Below are 23,310 nucleotides of genomic sequence, written 5' to 3'. Positions count from 1 at the left end.
GAAAAATAATTACACAGCTATAACAATCGGACTTTACTCTTAAATTTTTCCACATATAATAGCTGTCTACCTAAAACGTAAAATGGTTAAAACTGCTGTTAAACGTAACACCACTACATTGCTTAACAAATCACAGGCATGCCTATGGGTATGCGGTCTGCTAGGTAACAGGTGTTCTATTTATAGCGTGCTGCACTTTGTCACTATTCTCTATGAGGTAAAGGGTTAACACAAGCCAGTTTCAGGGTTTTAATGATTAACTGTATTGCTGTCGGAAAACAAAAGACAAATCCACCAATTACAAACAAAGGTGATGCCCAAAACGTTCCAGTTTTCCATTGTGTTGAAAATTATGATTTTGTTCAGCCAGAACACAAAGCCATTCTTTCATGGACATGTAACAGTAATGCTGGTTATGTGCCTTGCACAATTAAATGTTTGTAACTTTTCATTAAGATTACCCCAATGTGTTGGATTGCTTATATCATTGAAAAAGAGTAATGCATGATCATGTGGATCAACGTAAATGAAACAGCTGTTAATGACTTGCTGAAATGTTACCTGAAAGAACGCGAATTGGTCAAAACAGTATAGCAAAATTTGCATTAATATGTTTGGGAATAAACAAGGATTAGAGTGACACTAAGCACTATTGCACTGTTTAAGTACTGTATGTTATAGTAAAGCCTGGTCTTCCGGTTTAACTCGAACTGGCCCATGAATTATAAAGTCTTTATTTACCTTTTTTTAATTTTGAGTTGGAGAAATCAGAAAATACGTACATGCAAAATAATAACAATAGCAATCATAGTAGTTTCTAATAATTTAGTAAGACACCAAAAATGTATTTTTGTTTTAAAATGGACATAAATCTTAGGGTACAGAAGAAGAAAAAAAATTCATGTCACAAGATTTACACCCATTACGTTAGTCAACAAATAAAATCATGGTCTGCTGTTAAGCCGATCCATTCCCCTTCTTCCAGGTCTTTATTTTTTCATAAATTATTTGGCTTATACATAAGTATATATATGGTAGTTTAATAAAAATAAATGACAATTATCTAAATAAACATACTGTGAAGATTTATTGAATCAGATCTAAATTGGACAGAAGTTATTGGTAACTTCTACATTAAATGATAGGAAATTTTAAATTTCAACACTCAGCAGAGTATTCTAGTATATTATTAGAGCACTTTTTAACATTGTATTATTTTTTAAATAAGGGTGAAGAAGAATTAAGTATTATATTCTATTTTTATTAAGGGTAAAGAAGATTTAAATTGTCTATTCTATTTTTGTTAATGATAAGAAGATTTGCAATAATCTGTTCTATTTTTATTAAAGATAAAGAAAATTTAAATTTTATTTTTTAACGATAAAGAAGTTTTAAGGTTTACAAGAGCATTCCCAATACTGTCTATGATGTACAATATACTTTATTATGAAACTCTTGTTACAGGATCATGTTTAACATCAGTATGTCGCATATTTATAGGATCATATTTGACGTCAGCTTGTCACATATTTATAGGATCATTTGATATCAGCTTGTTGTATTTTTATAGGATCATATTTGACGTCAGCTTGTCACATATTTATAGGATCATTTGATATCAGCTTGTTGTATTTTTATAGGATCATATTTGACATCTGCTTGTTGTATTCTTATAGGATCATATTTGACATCAGCTTGTTGTATTTTTATAGGATTATATTTGACATCAGCTTGTTGTATTCTTATAGGATCATATTTGACATCAGCTTGTTGTATTTTTATAGGATCGTATTTGACATTAACATGTTGTATTTTTATAGGATTATATTTGACATCAGCTTGTTGTATTCTTATAGGATCATATTTGACATCAGCTTGTTGTATTTTTATAGGATCGTATTTGACATTAACATGTTGTATTTTTATAGGATCGTATTTGACATCAGCTTGTATTTTTATAGGATCACATTTGACATCAGCTAGTAGTATTTTTATAGGATCATATTTGACATCAGCTTGTTGTATTTTTATAGGATCATATTTGACATCAACATGTATTTTTATAGGATAATATTTGACCATTTGACATCAGCTTGTTGTATTTTTATAGGATCATATTTGACATCAGCATGTTGCTTATTTATAGGATCATATTTGACCATTTGATATCAGCTTGTATTGTTATAGGATCATATTTGACGTCGGCTTGTTGTATTTTTATAGGATCATATTTGACCATTTGAAATCAGCTTGTTGTATTTTTATAGGATCATATTTGACATCAGCTTGTTGTATTTTTATAGGGTCGTATTTGACATTAACATGTTGCTTATTTATAGGATCATATTTGACATCAGCTTGTATTTTTATTGGATCATATTTGACATCAACATGTTGTATTTTTATAGAATCATATTTGACATCAGCTTGTTGTATTTTTATAGGATCATATTTGACATCAGCTTGTTGTATTCTTATAGGATCATATTTGACGTCAACATGTTGTATTTTTATAGAATCATTTGACATCAGCTTGTTGTATTTTTATAGGATCGTATTTGACATCAGCTTGTTGTATTCTTATAGGATCATATTTGACATTAGCTTGTTGTATTTTTATAGGATCATATTTGACGTCAACATGTTGTATTTTTATAGAATCATTTGACATCAGCTTGTTGTATTCTTATAGGATCATATTTGACATCAGCTTGTTGTATTCTTATAGGATCATATTTGACATCAACATGTTGTATTTTTAATGGATCATATTTGACATCAGCATGTTGTATTTTTATAGGATCGTATTTGGCATCAGCTTATCACATATTTATATGATCATATTTGACCATTTGACATCAGCTTGTTGTATTTTTATAGGATCATATTCGACGTCAACATGTTGTATTTTTATAGAATCATATTTGACCATTTGACATCAGCTTGTAGTATTTTTATAGGATCATATTTGACATCGGCTTGTTGCATATTTATAGGATCATATTTGACATCGGCTTGTTGTATTCTTATAGGATCATATTTGACATTAGCTTGTTGTATTTTTATAGGATCGTATTTGACATTAACATGTTGTATTTTTATAGGATTATATTTGACATCAGCTTGTTGTATTTTTATAGGATTGTATTTGACATCAGCTTGTTGTATTTTTATGGATCATATTTGACATCAGCATGTTGTATTTTTATAGGATCATATTTGACATCAGCTTATCACATATTTATAGGATCATATTTGACCATTTGACATCAGCTTGTTGCATATTTATAGAGTCATATTTGAAAGATGAAAAAGTCGTATTTCCTGACTGTTCAGAATTGTATTTGAAGATCAGTACTACATTTGAAAATGATACATACTTATTTGTGAGACTGTCTTAATGGTCACTCACATTTTGCATTTGAAAATGATACATACTTTTTTGTGAGACTGTCTTGATGGTCACTCATATTTTGCATCTGAAAATGAGCCAGATTTCTGCAGGCTTAAGCTATAATACTTTAAGCAGTCGATATGATGTGCCAAATTAATGCTCATAAGCAGTCTGGTTATATTTGAAAGATAATTATGAAAGACTTCTCATTTTTATATTTAGATGCATGGGACAGGAGATTCCTCTACCTGTCAGGTTAAGAGAATGTCATCTGTTAAGAAAGAGGGTCTGTGTAAATTACTTTTGCCCAATGGTCAATACCAGATGGTGGACATTTCACAACCCGGAATTTACAGACGGTAAGACACTTTATGTCTGAATGGTCGTAAAGATGATTAGACAAATTGATTCACAGCAGGGGAGTACATAATTAGTTTGAAAGATTGCTGTATCTGTGTTCTACTGAATCAATTATATTCTTGCTAAACACCTTATTGTGGATGATTAATAATAATAATGGATAATCAAACATGAACTGTTACCCAAATAATGACTGAAAATAATTTGTTTAGTCCAAGCCTAATTGTCATGAAACTTTACCCAACATTTCATATAATAGGTTACCATTATGCATTATTCCAAACTTGAAAATTGTACTCAAGATAAACAAATACAGATCTGGAATGCATGAGTTACTACTTCTGCTTGTGCCAAGAAGCATACTCTTATCACGAGAGACCTTGCAAAAACCAGAATTCATGTGGAAGATATAACATTACATGCTGGAGTTTTTCACGTCTAAGGAAAGTATACTCAATCTATATCCAACTTTTTCTCTTCCTATCCTATCCAAATCTCTGCCTTTACAATTTGCTCGCACTTTGTCATTGTCACACATTAGGCACTGGCACGGGAAGCCTAAACAACTTCACATTAAGTCCGGGCTATAATTATTTTATGTACATGCAAGTCTCAAGTGTTTATAAATACTCCTAATATATGTATAATACCATTAGGAATGGGTATGTATTGGTGAGTTTCTATTCCAAGGCAATCATAGTGTCTGGACACCAACTTCTGTATTTCTACTTTTATAGGCAGTCTGTGGGCTTCTTTCCCTACAGCTACTAAACTCATTTTGGACATTGTCACACCTACTTTGTAAGTATCTATACCACTGCCTCGGTTCGTTAATGTGAAGGTTTTTGTGTGTAATATAGACACTTGTGTACATTTTTGTATTGCTTCTGCTCTGGTCAGACAAGTACAAGTAGGATTTCTATACATGGTTTACTCAGTTGTGTCTCACTCGTACATGTTTCTGTAGGAGACACTTGAGGCATGTTTTTATGCATAAGCAGTCTATCATATTTAAAGGGGACTTAGTCACTTAAATGTGTAGGCTATGTTACTTCACAAGATAGGTTTGGGCTACTATGTTACTTTACAAGATAGGTTTGGGCTACAATATTTATGTCTTTATGCTCTTAAGAAACTCTTTATACATGTATGATTCCGTTATTTCTGTAACGTACATGTGTGTTTCCTTTACCACAGCATCCTTAACCTTGAAACATCATGCTTCAATGATTCTACCTGTACATACCATCCTTGACCTTCCCTACAGGTAACATTGTACTTAAGACTATCTGCTATCACTTTTCAGGGTAACCATCATTTGGTATAGCTCTGCACCCACCCTGTGTTCAAACATCACGTGTGCAGGCCGACAGGTTTATACTTCTCCTGACAGGTGATATTGTCATTATATTTTACCTGTTTGTTTCATTGCTTTGTTAAACTGTTAGTTATCAATTTCTGGGTCAACTGTTTAAAATTTAGCTCTGTACAGACATTGCATTCTAAAAAGACAGGTGCACGGCTACAGTTTTATATGTTTTGCTCAAAGCACAAAAACACAAAGCTCAGGAAAAAGGCATCGTCAGTCTGCATGCTGACCTTTCCTCATTGTGAAAATTTCTGGAAGATGAATCAACTATCCCTTCAGCTATGAAGCGCCAGACATTGACATGCTGAAACAGCTATTGGCAACTCTCTCTCCCTTGCCTCCTCTAGGTTCCACTTGATTCTGATTACAGAACAGCGAGGGATAGAGTTAACAAACAGCTCCCTCTCACTCAACAGATATAAGGACAGGTTACATGGATTAAAAATCCCATAACCCATTCCAGGTGATGATCTTAATGAGATCTTCCTCACTCTGATAGCCTATTTTCATTGCAACTGGCCTCGGCCATTTACTAGAGATCATGAAGTGCCAAAACATCAATATGATTGCCCAGTTACTAACAGCCCAGCTTCCAGAGCATCAAACCCAACTGTGCAGACATGCAGGGACTAGTCTAACCTTCATACCACCTCAAAACACTTGGTACAATGCCAGGAATAGTTCTTCACAACTCAACAGATGTTGCTTCGCAATTTCACTGCACTCTGCCATGAAAAGAGACTCTTGACCCATCACTGTCTTGAAGTCACAGTTTCTAATTCAGGGCGTTCTGCAAGTTTTAGTGAGAGACAGACCTCGACACTCATCGCCAGCTAAGTCTCAAGCATTACAGGGGACCTTAGCCTCACCTCATACAACCAAGTTAATGTTGCTTGTTCTCCAGTGCTGTCATCTGGTCTACACTATCCATTGACATGGGAAGATTCACCCTTCTGAACCTCCATTGAAAATCTTTTCCATCTTTGTCTCCCAAGTTTTGTCTTCCACTTCCCACTCCATCAACAGCCAGGACCAGAGCTCCAGCATCTTTTGATCTTACGATGGAACAGAAGAATCAGACTTAAGTTACTTAAGCAGTTCGGGAAAGTTAGAGAAATTTTGACAAGCCTTCATCATCATTTTTGCTGGCAGTTCTACCTTTCCCACACACCAGTCTTTCATTTGGAAACCCCAGAAGTTGAGAGTGATATCACCCCTTTGGAGATGACAAGCCACACTCCATACATATGGACCGGATGGCCTTTGATGACACTCAGCTGTTAGTGTGCAATATTATTGATGTGGCTTCAGTGTTGGGCTTTTGTCTCCATGGCAATCTTCTAACAGACAAAACGTTGCTTAGCATCTTCCTCTCCGAATACATTAGGGCATGCATTGGAGTCAGACTTAAGAATGATCCCTGATCCCAAGTACTGAACTTAGCCACTAAGCACACTTTGGCAAATGCCATAACTCCAGCTACAATAAACAAATGGGCAAAACACAACTCAGTGCTCTGTGCCTGCACTTTCCTGAACGACCTGAATAAGACCAATCTAAGAGCACAACCTTCATCCTCTAACCTTCTGTTTAATGTCCAGATTGACAAAGTCCACAAACAAGCCACCTAGGAGACCAGTTTCCCACCCTCCCACAACAACAGCATTGATAGTTGGGTAGTATGGGAAAACAGCAAAAGGATCCAGGAGTCACTCATGGGACACAAACCTCTGAAAACAATCCTATTGAAGCTCCACCGGGCGAAAACTAAAGTTCTCACATACCAAAGTGAATGTAGCACCAAGAGGGTCCTATCGTTTGTTCCAAACTTTCTTGGTCCAAAAGGCAAATGGCACTCTGTGTCTGGTTATTGACCTAAGCAACTTCAATTCATCCACACCCCTTGGTTCTCAATGGAAACACCACAGCAAATTTTGAATGCCATCCATCAGTGTGGACTTAAACAGCACATACCTTCCTGTCCCTATTCACAAGGCTTCCAGAACAGGCCTGTGATTTGCCTACAACATCTTAAACCAGTTCAGGGCACTCTCATTGGGGCTCAGCATTGGCCCCTGAGTCTTCCCTCATCTGATAAATCGAGTAAAGGTGCATGTCCAGACCAATCCTGTGTCAGCAACATCAAGTTACCTGGATGACATGCTGCAGAAACAAGACATGATAACCCTTTTTACCAATCAGGACTTCTCATCGACAAGGAAAGATCCGACCTACTACCATCTCAACAATTTGTTAACCTGGGAGTTCAGTACACAGGCAACACATTTCGACTCCCTCAGGATCAGACATTGAAATTCAAACCATAATTGCACCTTTACTTTCGAGGAATTCTATATGCACAGGAATTTCTTTGCCTACTAGGCGTGCTCAGTGTCGCAGCAGACCTCATGGATCTAGGTCACCTTCCGATGCACCCATTGTAAATGGTTGTTCTGCCTGATTGGAGTCCTAAAGTTTGCCTACTGGACCATCCTCTCACCATCTGTACCCAACTGAGGCACCATCTATGGAATTGGGGCAACCTAACTTGGCTAAAAGCGAGTATACATCTAAAAGTATAACTTCCCATGAGTACATTCTGTCCCAATGCAAGTACAGAAGGCTGGGGAAGCCAGCAGTGCTTGCTGTCCCCCAGAATGACATCACCTAATCACTAAATTCTGGTGATGATGGCTATACCAACATACTAGCCTAAGCCTTGTCCCGGAGCAATCAACTAACACAGACAGAATGGGTCTTTTCATTACCCCAGGTTTTCATTCAGATATGTGCCAGATGGGACCAATGTTTGGTGGAATACCAACTCCCAAGTCCTGGACCCAAAGTCTGGGTAGTTGATGCTCTGTCCATAGATTGGAAAGGTCTGGATGCATATGCCTACCCTCCAAGAACTCTGATTCCAAAAGTGATACAGAAAGCAAGAGAATCAATGTTGCCTTATTCTCACTGCGCAACTCAGATGTGACAGGTAACAACCATATCAACTCACAACAGGAACCCTCATTCCTACTCAGAGCTATAGAACCTGCATGTCTAGATCATATGAAACAGGCCCTCAGAAATAAACAATTTTCTCTCGTGGAGAGAATTACTTTAGCAAGAAGGTCCTCCAATCTGAAACCATTTGAAAGCAAATGGCACATTTTCACCCATTATTGCACAAATGAACACATCATACCTCTCCAGGCATCTATACCACAAATAACTAACTTCTCTGGCTCTTAATAAAGAGAAAGCTCATGCTGAGTACTATAAAAGGTTACCACTTCATGATTACAGACACCATTTTGTCATCACTGAAGAAAGGATATCGGACAAAAACGGGGACTTATCTGACCTACTCACCAACTTTGAGTATACACAACCATAAACATTAGCTGTATGCCCAGTGTGAGGTGTTAACTGGCTAAACAAAACATATTTGAGACACTCAGCATCATCTCTGCTGCACCTTTCATACAAGACACTACAATCAGAATTAGCAAAGTACATGCCCTATCAGCTGACCCAAATTATGTGCAGTTCCAACAAGGCAGATCAGTCATACTCATGAAGGCATGCTCTTTCATTGCCAAGAACCAAGAACGTCCTTCTGCAGCTGACCAGACTTTTGTCATGAAACCTAGTCTTGTCTGGACAAAACAGAGCCACTGTATCAATGGGGATTGCACTTCTTTCTACTTCTCATAAAAGGACAGGAGGATATGTCAGATCTCATCCTAGATTAAGTGGGTTGTTCACTCAGATTATAGAAAAATAACCTCTACTCAAACAAATTTATTACGCATTTTGGCACAAGGTTAGAGCAGTTGCCAAAGCCTAGCATTCAACTGGAACTATTCGCAAACGGACATCATTCAGGCTGTGTGACTGAGATCAAAGACCACATTCTCTTGCTTTTATCTCTAAGATCTCTTATCATAAAGAGCCCAATTCGATCTGGTAGGACCTATATCCACAGCTCAAGAGTTCACCCTTTGAGGCCAATCAACAGCTTCTTAAGACGTGACTTCTGCTGCATTTGTGGAAGGGATTTTTTCCTATTTGAAGCTGCACCCCAACAGTCCTCTCCAGTCCGGTTACCTAGAAGCTGTCACACACACCTTAGGGTACTGGGGATGGTATCTCTAGAGTAAAGGATGTACCCTCCTCCACCTCTTACCTATTCTCTTTAGGTATTATGATTGGGTAACATATTTAAAGAAGAAATTATTTTTCCTAGTAAAATATGTTTGTTTGAGAATACTTGCCCAATCATAATACACATACACCATCCCACCCTCTCTGCAGTTACATCCAAAGAGAGCATGCCTTCTGCACCAAGAGTAACTGATGCAGACCTGACAACTCTTACGATTTTGCCACAAGTCTTACAAAATTACCCTTAAAATATGGACTAGGAGTATACAAGCAAAAACTACGGACAAATTATAGTTGCTGAAAAATCCAGATAATTGATTCATCCTTGTTTGATACGGATCCGGGTTTTATATTAGGATTATTGAAATAAGTCAGGGAACCAGACTAACTTTACAGCAGCACCTCAGATGCTTTTAAATGCACCTATTTCCTATTTGTTCATGCAAAGCATCTGCATGATCAAACTGTTGATTATATAATTTTTTTAAAATGATGTCTAGAAAGCAGTGCATGTTTAAGACGAAAGAGAAAAGAAGCCTCTTGAAAAGTGTTAATAATCAACACAGGAAAAGTAAAAAGGAATATTCAGATTCTTGTGAATAAAAGCTGGAAGGGACACAATTATGTTTATTGGACATCATGTGCCAATTTGAGTATGACTCACATTGGGAGATATGATTGCCATCATCATGAGAAATGGAATAAGAATTTCCAGGAATTACATCAAGTTGAGAGATAGCAATGAGCACTTGAGTTGCATAGGGCTTGGAACTAAAGTTTGTGCAACTGTACTTGTGGTAAATAAAGTCTGCGTGTACTTTACAAACTTTTCAGTTGAACATAATGTTTATTGCTGCTGCATCGAACTTTTAATTACATTTTCCAGCTTATAATAGCAGTTATTGATATTTTGTTACACCTTACTGAAAACTGGTCAGTCTTAAGGGAAAAAAATCAACTGCCTTAATGAGATGGATTTGTCAGGGTTGGCAGGTCTGGTTATGGATTCTTATGCTTTGCTGCCAAGTCGTATATTTTAGGGGAGATCGCTCTACCCAACTACCTCATAAGTTGGCAGACAACCTTTAGCTCCCTTTAGCTAAAAGTAGTATCTGGGAGGGCTGGATTTGTGAGGTAGTAGTAGTTTTCTTAAGGTACTGTGATTGGGTAAGTATTTTTTAATAAACATATTTTACTCAGGCAAAATTGGTTTCTCTCCCTTCTTTTGTTTACACTTATTAAATTTGCTTGTAGATGGTTCATTGGTCATGTATGTATAAGGAATGTCATGTACATATAAAATTATTGATATAAATGTAATGTTTATAAAGAATTTTTATGATTTTATTGTAGACATGTGGACATGGCCTTGGAATGGATAGCATGGGTAAATAGCTCACCTTTAGAGAGGACTTCATTCTACAAAAACAGACAGCCAGATCTCTCACAACAAATGTAAGCACAATAAATATGCTGTATTTTCACAGTGGAGTTTGTCCCTTCTTGTTAACAAGGGAAATTGATGTTTGCTAAAGGGGCACGATCAGATTTTGATGAACAAGTATTTATTATACAGTGTAAAGGTTTTTGCTGTATGTTTGAAGAGATTAATGATGTACTAGGGAGGGAAGCTATCTGTTAAAGAAAAAATATCACACACCCAACCCCACCCCTGGTTTTCTCTATATCCAGCAGCAATAGCATTACTTATTTTTTTGGAGATCCCTCGGTAACTCCCTTCCTTGCTTATAGTACAGTCTTATGTTTTTTCACCCCAATTTACACTGTTATTGAGGGAGAGGTTTAATTTGTATTTTCCTTTTCTGTGACTTAGATTTAATTCCCAAGTGATATTTCCAACATTTTCTGCTAGTGCTTATGGCCAGATAAGCCAGACCTGCCATCCATTACACTTTGGCTGTAAGTCTTACAGAAATGACCCATAAAACATGGAATTATGGAATAAAAGCACAAATTACAGAAATTTGATCATTGCAGTAAAATCTGGATACTGGCATGCCTGAGTTTGATTCGGACCTGGATTCTTTACTAAAAATGGCATCTAACAAGCAATCCTTTGAGTCGCAAGTTTGATACTTGCTTAGTGCCAAGTCTAATGCAATAAATCATAAACTGCTCCAGTTGCCTTGTGGTTAGAGCATCCGCCTTAGATACAGAAGGTCTCAGGTTCGATCCCCGGCCAAGTCATACCAAAGACTTACAAAAATGGTACTAACAGCTGCCTCGCTTGGTGCTCAGCATTAAGAGGTTTGTGTTAGGACTGATTGGCCTGGTGCCAGGATAATGTGACTTGGTGGGACATCATGCTACATGTCACTGGAAACTGCCACACTGCAGACATTGTAGCAATATAACTTTTTTTTTTTTTCAAGCTAAGTAAAAAAATACAAATCATACACACACACATGCTTAGTGCCAAGTAACAGAGAGTTGCCTATGATCTTGCCACACAATTGACAGATGTTAAGTTGTAGTATTTAATAGATTTAACAGACTGTGTCATCAGAGTGTTACTACCAAGCTTAGTCTCTACATCAGCACTCGAGTATGACATTGAAATTGAGGAAACAGTCAAAGGATATATACAATGATTATATGATGATGGATGATTTGAGAATTTTATCAGACAATGAGGATGAATTCTTAGACTTTGTACCAGATGACATTAGAGAGTGACATTCATAGGATACTGTGAATCACCAATAGGTGGACTTAACTTTCATTGTTTATTTATAAGATGTGTGGAATTAACACATTATGGGATACTGTGAATCACCAATAGGTGGACTTAACTTTCATTGTTTATTTGTAAGACATGTGCAATTAACACATTATGGGATATTATGAGTAAGATCATTCAGAATTATTTTATGTGACCTATAATTTAATTCATGGATCTGTCATATAAATGGATTTTAGATGTAAGCATTTTTTATTTGTATGGCTTTAATTGGGACAGATTGTAAGTTATCAAGTTCTTTGTGACATATTCTTCTCAGTAATATATTTTACACTGGTATTGTATCCAGTTTGACATTTTTACCTTTCCAAAGTGGAACTATGACTCGCTGACAAGTCACCCCTTGTCACAGATCTGACTTATAATATACACCCCAATTTATAGCTGGGTCAAAGAGAAATTGGCTTTTAGTACCCCTGAAAAGGAGATGAAGTCCACTTAAAGTCAGATATATATGGTAAGTAGCAAAATATGTGCCAAAAAGTGATTTTAACAGAGTCAATAGTGGCCTGATGCATCATCTCTGCCTCTCAGAAGCTTAGCCCCTAGATAATAAGTTGGACTTTATTGTCATCCCAAACTCTGAATAGGTTAGGTATGTTATCAAATTCCTTGGCAATGCATGAAAAGACAGATTTCATTTTGACTGCCTATGTTCTCATGCTAGATAGTGGGATTACAACAACACAGATTTTGGAGGCATATTTTAGATAATCTTATGTGACTATCATGTCATTGTAGCCTTCAGTCTCATGCAATTTTTAACTTCTGACTTTTTATTAAAATATATTGTTTAGAGTTTAATGCCATTTTTCAGTGCATGATAGGCTGTACCTTTCAACCATTATAGCTGATGGAGACAGAACCCTGGGAAATGGCAGTAAGAACCACTTTCCCTCAAAAAGCCACAACCAAGCTTTCTCACATATCACATTGTGACTATTTTCAGGTGGGGGCCCGAGTGGCCAAGTGGTCTAAAGCGCTTACCGTTCCGGATCACTGCCATCTCACTTCTGTCTGCGTGGGTTCAAGTCCAAGGCTTGGCTAGCGTGGGTACGTGGGAAAGCCTGCCAGTAGCTTCTCATGGGTTGGTGGTTCTTCCCTGGTTTTCCAGGGTTCTTCCTCCACCAGTTATACTGGCTGCCATGTATAGCCTATCTTGTTCTGAAAAATGGCATTAAACCCTAGAACAACAACAACAACAACCATTTTCAGGGTTCAGCAATGCATCATTTTAAAATATTGATTATTTGACGGAGGTTTGAGCAGTTTGGGTTACAATGTAAAAATTATCCAACCAGTTTATAAATGTATGCATTGTTGCTGTTGCATTATTTATAAAGTACTTTCATAACAGATTGCATCTTTACATGTCTAGTGTATATAAATTATTTGCCATATAAATTTTCCAACATGTATATTTTAACTTTTTCAGGTGTGCTGAAAGAGAGCTACAGAGAATAAAAACCTTTAATTGTATCCTTTGATTTTTTAAAAGAAAATAATGCAAAATGCAACATGCACAAGATCAAATGATGCATTGTGCAACTAATTGCAAACAGGTATCCAGTATGATGTCATTTAATTGATGTTTGAAAAAATATTTATAATGCACATGGCTTTTCAATCCTATTTGGAATCTAAATAAATGACCAGAAATATTGAAATGTGATATTACAGTCAGATGGGAAGGTATCAAATAAAAGCCAGTTCTAGGAATTGAGAATGGCATGTCAGTGCAGGATGTAGCTTAAATTAGGTTATTTCTGTAATAGTTAACTTTAAGGTGCCTAAGCTGAGTGCTTAAAAGTAACCTTTATTGCAGGCTTGTACTTCTGTTATGCGCATTGATTTCTTGATATAAGAATAAACCATGGACTGTCCTTAACGCTGTTGCAGATATTGTTGATAATACATTAAAGAAGCAGGCTGGTGCAGTAAAACATAAGAATGACAAACTTCAAGGTGAATTTCAGGAAACCAGTCAGAAATTCCAGACTGGTCACAGCCATTGCCAAGATTCTAAGACATATTCGCAAAATATTTATGGAACAAGTCTGAAGGGTAGCGCTAAAACAGATGAAGCAAGATATGTTTACTCAGTTGTTGGTAATCAAGGAACTTTATCTAATTCTTATAATGTTGATAAAAACAGAGTATCAGTACTACATACATATGCACTCAAGGACCCAGTTGTTCCACCAGTTGGCACCTTGAATCACATAGAGCATTATTTAAGACCAGAAGGGCAGTATTTCAATCAGGGATCAACAATAGGCACACACTCAACCCAGTCCCAATTTGACATGATGAATGGATTCAATGCCGTGAGAGAGGCTTTACTTAAAACATCTAATGTTATTAAAGATATTGACCACATTCTTGAGAAACAGAATGGATAAAGGCAATCGGATTATTATAAAGTCACTATTTTTTATGGATACCAATTTGAATTTGTGATTGCTTCGAACCATGGATTAAAAGACAAAATGAATGGTGAAGATTCTGAAGAAAAATCAATAGGATCCCATCCCCAATCCGTGAAATAAAGTACTGATGAAATGTCATTTTTGCAACTCTACAAAAATGCATACCCTTAAAAGTACTTGAATTTACAATATTTATTAGCACTTTTCATTATAGAAAAGAAGAATTTTCGGGATGGTCTTTTGACAATCCATTGGTACAAATTTGTTGTCACTTACTCGTCCAAAGCTACTTGAAGGATTGCCATGAAACTTTACAAACAAGACCTAGTTAGGGGTGTACAAACAGTGACCTGCTGACACATTTTGTGAGGCCCATTTCGTACTTTCTGAATGAATGCTGATTGATATTGAAATGTTTTTACCAAAGACTTATAATGATGATCATAAATGAAAATGATGCTGATCTGAGATACAGTATTGTCACAAAAGTGCCCAATTTGAAAATCTTGTAAAGAATATCAGATATGGCTTCAGCACACAGTTAAACGAAGAAACATTGTTATCCTAGATTCCGGGAAATTCTTTTAAACATTAGAGCATCATTCTCTATGAAGTACTCCTGTATCCGTTCATGACTTTGTTACGTATGGTCATGGTTTAGATCCCATGCTGCAGCTGTGCTTTCCATTCCTAATTACATTATGCACTTTCTCGATACCATTAGTAGGATGTGTTACTTTATTGATGTTATAACAGCTCTGAGGGGTAATTGTGGGTGAGATTTAGTTTAGGGTTCTTGTTCAAAGTAATTAGGGGAAAGAGTGCAATGAATAAGGTGTGATGGTCACTTACTGATGTTTCTAGCTGGTTTGAATTTTGTTTTCTTATGGTATGTGTGCCTGACCTGACTGTGATTAAATCCTGGCCTCAGTTTTCTTTTTCCAGTTACATTTGTCTTTCTTGAATCAAACAACATTAATTAACAGAAATGGCTTTATGTAACTAAGGACTGTTCCAGAAATAGAGGAGTGAGAGTTCTTGGAATGCACTTATTTTTCATTGTTTACAGTGTATATATGGGTTGGTATAATTTATATGTTCTGTTTTGACAAATCAGATTAAAATTTGATATTAGATGGATTCTTGGGGAAAAGTGCTTTCTGACCTAGACTTGACAGCTTTCATACCCGTATTCTGGAAAAGTCCTACGTGTAGATTAAACTGAAAAAATTAATAATAATTTCTCTGATAATCAATTCATAAACTTTTCCTTCTCAAAACTCGTAAAATTTATGTTCCCCAGGATTAGTATAAAGTAACAAATCTATTTTATGTTCTCTGTTAACATGGTCAAAATTGAATGGCATAATTTTACTTGCTGTACATTTCATTCAGTTTTACAATATGAAAATTATAATCATTTTAACTTGTACAGTATTAGTAATAGAGGGTGTACACCAGTTTAAAAGCTGTAACAAGGAGTTCATTATAGTGAGGTATGTAATCTCCTTTTATTTGCCTTATGATGTCCAAAGTATATGCTAGCATTAGGAGAACTTTTGTAATACAAAGTATGTTGCAGCAAGCAACCATTGTTTAAATTTAATATGATTGGTTCATTCGAAATCGAGGCTGCCATGCCTTTCTTTAACTGCCATATTGGATTGCGCAGACAATTGCAGCTATAACTGTATTTCATCTTTGTAACATTTATCTTCTAATCGCATCAAAAAGGAAAGCAAAATATTCAGTTTTTTTTCCTGGAAAGAAAAGAAAACAGAATTAAAAGGACAATTGTACCGTCTTGTTTAGGTTTGTGAAACCATCTAGTAAAGGAGAAAACTTTATGTTTTGTAAATTGCGTAATGTGATTTTGCTGTTGGACATGACAGTGCCCATGACATACAATAGTATGAAAAAGCTAATAAACATTAGCTTGCTGCTTGATCATCAACAACTCAGCCTGAACTTACGACTTATATAAATATCAGAGAGAACCTTGATGTAATATGATTGAAAATCAGTTGATTAAAAATTCTTTTAGAAATGAACCTTCCTCTTTCAGTTACTAGTGTTGCTGGCGATTTATTTCACACGTTTTCCAGACAGTAAAATCGCATAGGATTACTCATGTGCTTGAATGAAAACAATTCAGTAAGAAAATCACATGGAATTGAGCTCATCAGTGAAAGATGATACATTGGAATTGATAATGATTGGAAAAAAAACAAGGTGTGGAAAAGGCTTCTATAAACACCCTGTGGTGTATTGCAATCTTACACCTTCTAAATAGGCACCCGATTGGAACAATGTCCATTCAGAAGGTGCAAGAGTGCAACACATGCATCTTTGATATTAAATTATTAAGGAAGATACTCTCCTACTTTCCTGATGGTTGTGAATGTTGCCAATAGTTACATATGCATTAAAATTTTAAAAATCAGTATTTGTTCCTGAAAACCAGTCTTTTTGTCATAAGCAGTCAGTATTTTTGTACCTGGGGGTTGGCAGCTATGCATCTTTGAGTGAATGTTGTTTGTGTGCCTAACTGCAGTGTATACAGCTTGGTGGTAACATGTATTATTACAGTAGAAAATCTTAATTTTATGATTATAATATTTTATGCTGTGAATTATTTCACTGTCACTTTTTGTGGTTTGGGAAAAATTGGTGTTTTTGCTGTACTTAAAATCTCAGATTTGAAAGGGGTCTATTGCATGCTGAAAAATGGTGTTAAACCCTACAACAACAACAACAACAACAACAGCACACGTGAGCATCATAGTTAGAATTGCCAGCATGTCCAACCATGGACCACTCTGATACGAAAAGAATGCATACCCACTAATAAGCATAGATATTTATTTTAAATCAACCTTTTTCTTCCAGAAAAATCATGGTTATGGACAGAGGACATATATGCAGGTTGTCCAGATTTATTAAAACATATCAAAGTTGTAAAAATGTGAAATTGCGCAAGTAATATATCCTACAGTGTTCAGGGGAACCACTCACTTAAACCAAACTATTCCTGTAAGGATGCAGTTAAGCAAACATGAATCCTATCTGGGCATACATATGACAAGACTCCAAACAAAATACATGAAATCCTCGGTTTTAAAAAATCTGAATTTTTCATGCTTCATTACAATTAGTTTATGTACAATGCCCTTTGTTTCTAGGGTTTCTGAAAAACAGTCATTTTTGAAAAACAGCTGTTTACTGTTTTCAGTTTTCAAAAAACAGCTGTTAACAGCTGTTTTTACTGTTTTTTCCATATTTTCACTAATTTTACAGTCAATAGCTTATTTTTGTGATGAACACCGTTTTATTATATATCTTTCGTGATAAGTTCTAAATTAATGCATTTTTACTTCTTGTAATAATATTTCAAGAATACAAGTGCATTAAGCGACTTGTCTGAGAGACGCGATCTTAATTTTGTACAGAAATTCGTACAGACCGAAAAAACTCTTTCAGCGTCCGTTGGTGTCGGTTTAATGGATAGAATTGCGTTGTACAATTTCTAGAGATTTTCAGTGCGCTGGCCAGAGTTCCTGAAGAGCGTGAATTCGGACTTGAGCTATTTGAAACTGTCTTGCCCTCCAAGTGCAATTGATGATCCATCTTTTTGAAGCAACAAATTCATCTTGAAGAGACAAGTTCACACTTTCAGCATCATTTGACGACTGTTCGATGACATCTTCTACATCGTTGACTTAAAATAGACACGACGCTAGATTTCCTGGAAAATTTAGCATAGTTTTTGACGGGACGACAGATGGATCTTTGAGACTGCGCAGGAGGTTCATGACATCATTGTTCAATCGCTCTTCAAAGCGACACTTCAAATTTTCCATGAGCTTGGTACTAATGTCATTATTCAGGTTAGAGAGCTTGTTGAACATGAATTCTAAAATTGTGTCAGCACTGATCAACGTTGCGTCTTCTCAACTTAGATTCTCAACAGCAAGTTTCACAGGTTCCATTGCCTTCAGAAGAGTTTTGAGAGCATCAAAATCCAATGTCTGAATGTCCATTAGAAACAGTCAAACAGTTAGAGAAAAAAAAGTTGTTTACTGTTTTTTGATTTTGGACAAAAAACAGCTGTTTTACTGTTACTGTTAAACAGTTACCAGAAACCCTATTTGTTTCCTGTTAATGTATACAGCAAATGGAACAATTTTTTTATATGCTACTTTGATAATGCACTGTTAATTACATTTAGTCAGGGTGATAGATATTTCATGGAGTTCTGTTATACAGATTTCCAGTTCCCATTTATTACATTTGAAATTTCATAAAATGTTTTGTATATTTGATTTTGTAGGGGGGCACAATCAAAATATCTATGGTACTTATAAAATCATTTGTTGAAAGGTAACTATTAAAAAATATTGTACATTAAGCAGGTGGACTATTTACACATTTTGTGAGATTCCTGTATTGTTTCAGTTATATAGTGAGTATTGTTTGGAATGATGTTGGAATGGATAAAATAGTTCAAGATTTTTTTTCTAATGGATTAATTAATTGTCATGTTAGCAAGAAATCTTTAAACCAAGTTGTGAAGTTATTTCAGTTATGGTCAGAAGGGAAGTTACTAAAAATGAAGTACAATGTGACCCCACTATAGCATGCTCCATTATAACACAAATTGTTATCACAAATACTCCGAAATTACTTGGATGATTGACATGAAACTGAACATACACATATTCATCCCATGGTCTAGTCCTTAATCAGTACAGTGTTGCACAGACATCTAATATGGCCATCACTGTGGCCATCATCAAAATCTTGTTATTACTCATTGGATGGTCATATTGATATGAGAATTTCACTGAGACTTTTTATGATATTTAGTTGGTTCTAAATGAAATTGGTGCCATTCTGATGTCCAATGTGGCTGTCACAGAATCTTGAAAATTTTATTATGGCTATATCTTCCGACTTAAATTTTATATTGCCAGGGCTTCTTTTTCAGGAAGACTTCTTATGATGTCTAGATGGTCTGAGATGAATATATTATTATCACTACTCCTGACTGGATGCTTGTATCAAGATGGAAGTTTTACTAAACAACTTCTTATGGTGTCTAGTTGATTCTAATGGTGCCATTCAGATATTCAATGTGCCTGCCACAGTGGACATCTTGAAAATCTTGTTATCTCTACTCTCCTAAGCAGAAAGTCATATTGACTTAAGGGTTTTCGTCAGAATTATTATGATGTCTAGTCAAATCTTAATTGAAAAAGAGTGCCCAGTGTACATCCAGTATGTCCATCACAGCAGCTGATTTGAAAATCTTATCACTGAAGAATTAGGGGTCCCACTATCAGGCTAAGTGGGCAACTAAGTTACCTAAAAATGTAAGCTTCACCTTCTTTTATTAGGAAAGTGAAAATGACTTCACCCTGTGATTTTTTAGACATACAAAAAGTGACAGTAGTTTATGACTTTTTAGATGTTTCCTCACCATAGTTGGGTAGCTCTGTCAGTCTTATGTTGTAGCCCAAGGCAAATTTATTGTATGCTGTGTTGATATCAGTTGCACCTCACAAATTCTTGCACCTTCACAGGCATGTGTTTTTATAGCTGACTGCTCATTAACCCTATATCAATCAATTTATCACTACCTGGTTTCTGCAAGTTTGATCTTCCATTTGATGATGAAAACATACCAACTTCTGTTTTAAAACTTAAACATATTAGACCTTTCTAATTTAACAACAAAAATTAAAATTTGAACTGTATTGGTTGTGTTATTTTCTGTATAAAATCAGTTTGAAAGGTAGGAGGTGAGTGGTTATATTAAGAAAATCCCTCTTTCTAAAATTAGATGCCCTTACATGATGCCATACATGTTCTTGGTTGTGTCAATATTGTTAAAAAAAGGGTCTAGTTCATTCATATATTGACTGTAATGTCCAATTTGTTGTCTGTTAATAGTTATAGTGATGTTTTACCTGCAGTAATGAGACACTTGTACATTTGCTTTATTGTACAAATTACAAGGATTGCTTCAAAGTAGTGCAGCTCTTTGCGACTGTTAGAAGCAACAACAAAAAATTAATTGTTTAAGTGTTAGTTGATATAAACATTTTTACTAAATTGCAATTACAATACTGCAGTCTCTCTACTCCTGTCAGTTAAAGTTAATTACAATGTATAGTTTCTAGTCTGGGCCAAAATACACTGCATGTATCTCTCCATCCAAATATGCATACTTTTAAGTATGAATACAGTGGGTATGAATATGATAATTTTTATACACATACAGAATGTATTTGTAATATATGACACAGATTTTTGAACTTGAAAGTAAAGTATTACTTAAACCAATGCTAAATGCATACTGAAAAATAAAGAACATAATGCAAATAAGAGAAGGAAAAACAGAAAAAAAAACACACACACACACACACACACACACATATATATATATATATATATATATATATATATATATATATATATATATACAGTGAAATTCTGCTATAACGCGATAATTGAGGTCCAAAAATTTGATCATATTAATAGCGGGGTCACATTAATGCAGGCTTTGCAGTATTTTACTTTTTTAGAGAACAACTCTTTGGCACATATACGTGTATTCATGTCTAATGTATATGATGAATAGGGCGTCAACACCATTTACTCTTGTGCCGTCGTGGCATGTAGTTCATCCATAATGCAAGTAATTCCATTGAAAAATTGCACACAGATTTTCAATATTCAATAATTTTGTCCCAGATCATTGTATCTGAATTCATTGTCTAATATACAGCATGAACAGAGCATTAACACCATTTACTTGCCATCTGATTTTGTACCGTCGATGCTTGCATTTAATCCACAATGCATGTAATTTCATTGCAAAAATTACATACATATTTAAACTATTCAATAATTTTGTCACGGATCATTATGTGTCTGAATTCAATGGGAAAAATTAACAACAAAATTAGGTTTAGAAAGACGAAGCACATGTACAGTTCATTACTTTCCAGGGTCTATGAACAGTGTCAGTACAAATTTCATACTGCTAAAATTTTCTCATATGCGTTTCCATGTACATTTATCCATTGTAAATTTCCAATAATTAACGCTTGTACACCTGTTTGTTCAAACGACAACAGCAAGAATAATTAACAATCAACACATGCTTTCAGCATGCATATAACTTTTTCTTCAGATTTTGTGACTATGGAAAGAAATGTGTGAAAAGTACTACACTAATCATTGAAACAAAGTGCAGAGAACGACTTCCATTTGTAAACTTGCTTTTCCATAATGGTAAAATATTTTTATAAAAAAGTAGGAAATTAATAACGAGTTCATAAGCAAACACCATACACATGTAAAACCCGAGAACTAAGTGCAGTAGGCCTGCAATGGTCACAAGTCACTTTTATAAAAAATTTTAAGCTGAATGCATATACAATTTCATACCCTTTCGATTTCCAGCTAATAAAGTGGACATTATTTACTGGTCAACTGATTGCGTCTAATAAAACCGCCAAGCCCATCAAACATGTTTTCATTTTTTTTTATGTTTATTAAATTGTGAAAATCTTTTATCAACCACTGTATTGTCTGCTGCTTGGTTGTGTATGCAGTTAAAGAAGAAACTCATGTTGGCTATAATTATAGCAACGAATTGATTGAAGACAATCACAAAGACGACTTACTGGCTTTACTCATGGATCAGTAATAAGTAACATTTACAACACTTTATTTTGGCATAAAACTTCAAGAACCTGGTGAAATTGTTAAATTTCAGAAGCTACGACACGATCGTATTATATTAAAATTTATATGCAAACTCTTCCCCACAATGATAATAAACGTTGTACCCACTATTTCTCGTACTTTAAAAAAAAATTTTTTTTCCCCTATGAGAAAAATATGCCACATTCATATTACATTCGAATTCATACGTGATCTCTTCCCCAAAATGATAATACATTTTTTATACACTGTTTCACATATCTTCCCCAAAATGATAATATGTTTTTTATACACTGTTTCACATACTTTGAACAAAAAATACATTTTCATGTGCGAATGAATATACAAAATTTTGGGAGCCACACCATAACTGCATTATATCTGAATTCCCTTTATCTCGTTGCGCATTATGGTGGGTTCACACTGCGTGTGTGTGTGTGTGTGTGTATATATATATATATATATATATATATATATATATATATATATATATTGTGTTTCTTGCTTTGGTTTCACTTCTCCCAGGTCAGCTGTCACTTCTATTCTGTCCATAAAGAGAGAAATCACTTCTCCCTAAAGTTCAAGTCTAACATGACCCCTGAAGAATATCAAAGATGGTTTTGTTACTCTCCTATATAGAACTTCATATTGACATGGGGTTTTCACAAGATGACTCCTATGATGTCTGATTTGCCCTAAATGAAAATGGGGCGAAGTTGATATTCAGCATGTTTATCACAGCTAATTTGAATATCTTATCACTGAAGAATATCAAAAATTAATTCAGGAAGAAATGGTCAGATCTTAAATTCCTGGAAATATTTTGAGCCAGTAGAGCATCTGTCTCCTCAAGGAATTTCTGTTTACTTAAGAAATGTTAAGAAGACTTAGCTCTCTACATATTCCATTTAGGCAAGGCTCTCATCCTATTTTTGGAGGCTCAGAAAGTGCAATTTATTGAAATATCTCAACACACCAGGAACTAGGAATATAAAAATTGATTACCCTAGAAAATCGGGAATTACTACATGTGTGCCCATGGGGAGAATATTTGACATAAATTCATTGTAATATTTTTCATGCAGCAGTTAATTGACATTTA

General features: G+C 35.2%; 1 protein-coding gene across 1 annotated transcript in view; it reads left to right on the top strand.

The window, feature by feature from the left end:
* The window catches only part of LOC149798930 (uncharacterized protein C5orf34-like), a 78,374-nt gene extending 61,457 nt beyond the window's left edge, over positions 1-16,917 (top strand). Inside the window, exons 10-13 of the mRNA XM_089957843.1 lie at positions 3,617-3,753; positions 10,638-10,739; positions 13,481-13,521; positions 13,945-16,917. Of these exons, the coding sequence (XP_089813969.1) occupies positions 3,617-3,753; positions 10,638-10,739; positions 13,481-13,521; positions 13,945-14,447 (783 nt within the window). The 3' untranslated portion in view covers positions 14,448-16,917. The remainder of the gene's footprint in view (positions 1-3,616; positions 3,754-10,637; positions 10,740-13,480; positions 13,522-13,944) is intronic.
* The last annotated feature ends 6,393 nt before the right edge of the window (positions 16,918-23,310 follow it).

The sequence above is a fragment of the Sinohyriopsis cumingii genome, chromosome 5 (assembly GCF_028554795.1).
Source record: "Sinohyriopsis cumingii isolate HCF-2022 chromosome 5, ASM2855479v2, whole genome shotgun sequence".
Lineage (NCBI taxonomy): Eukaryota > Metazoa > Mollusca > Bivalvia > Unionida > Unionidae > Sinohyriopsis > Sinohyriopsis cumingii.
The sequence above is the reverse complement of the archived record's forward strand: the minus strand, read 5'-3'. Positions and strand labels throughout refer to the sequence as shown.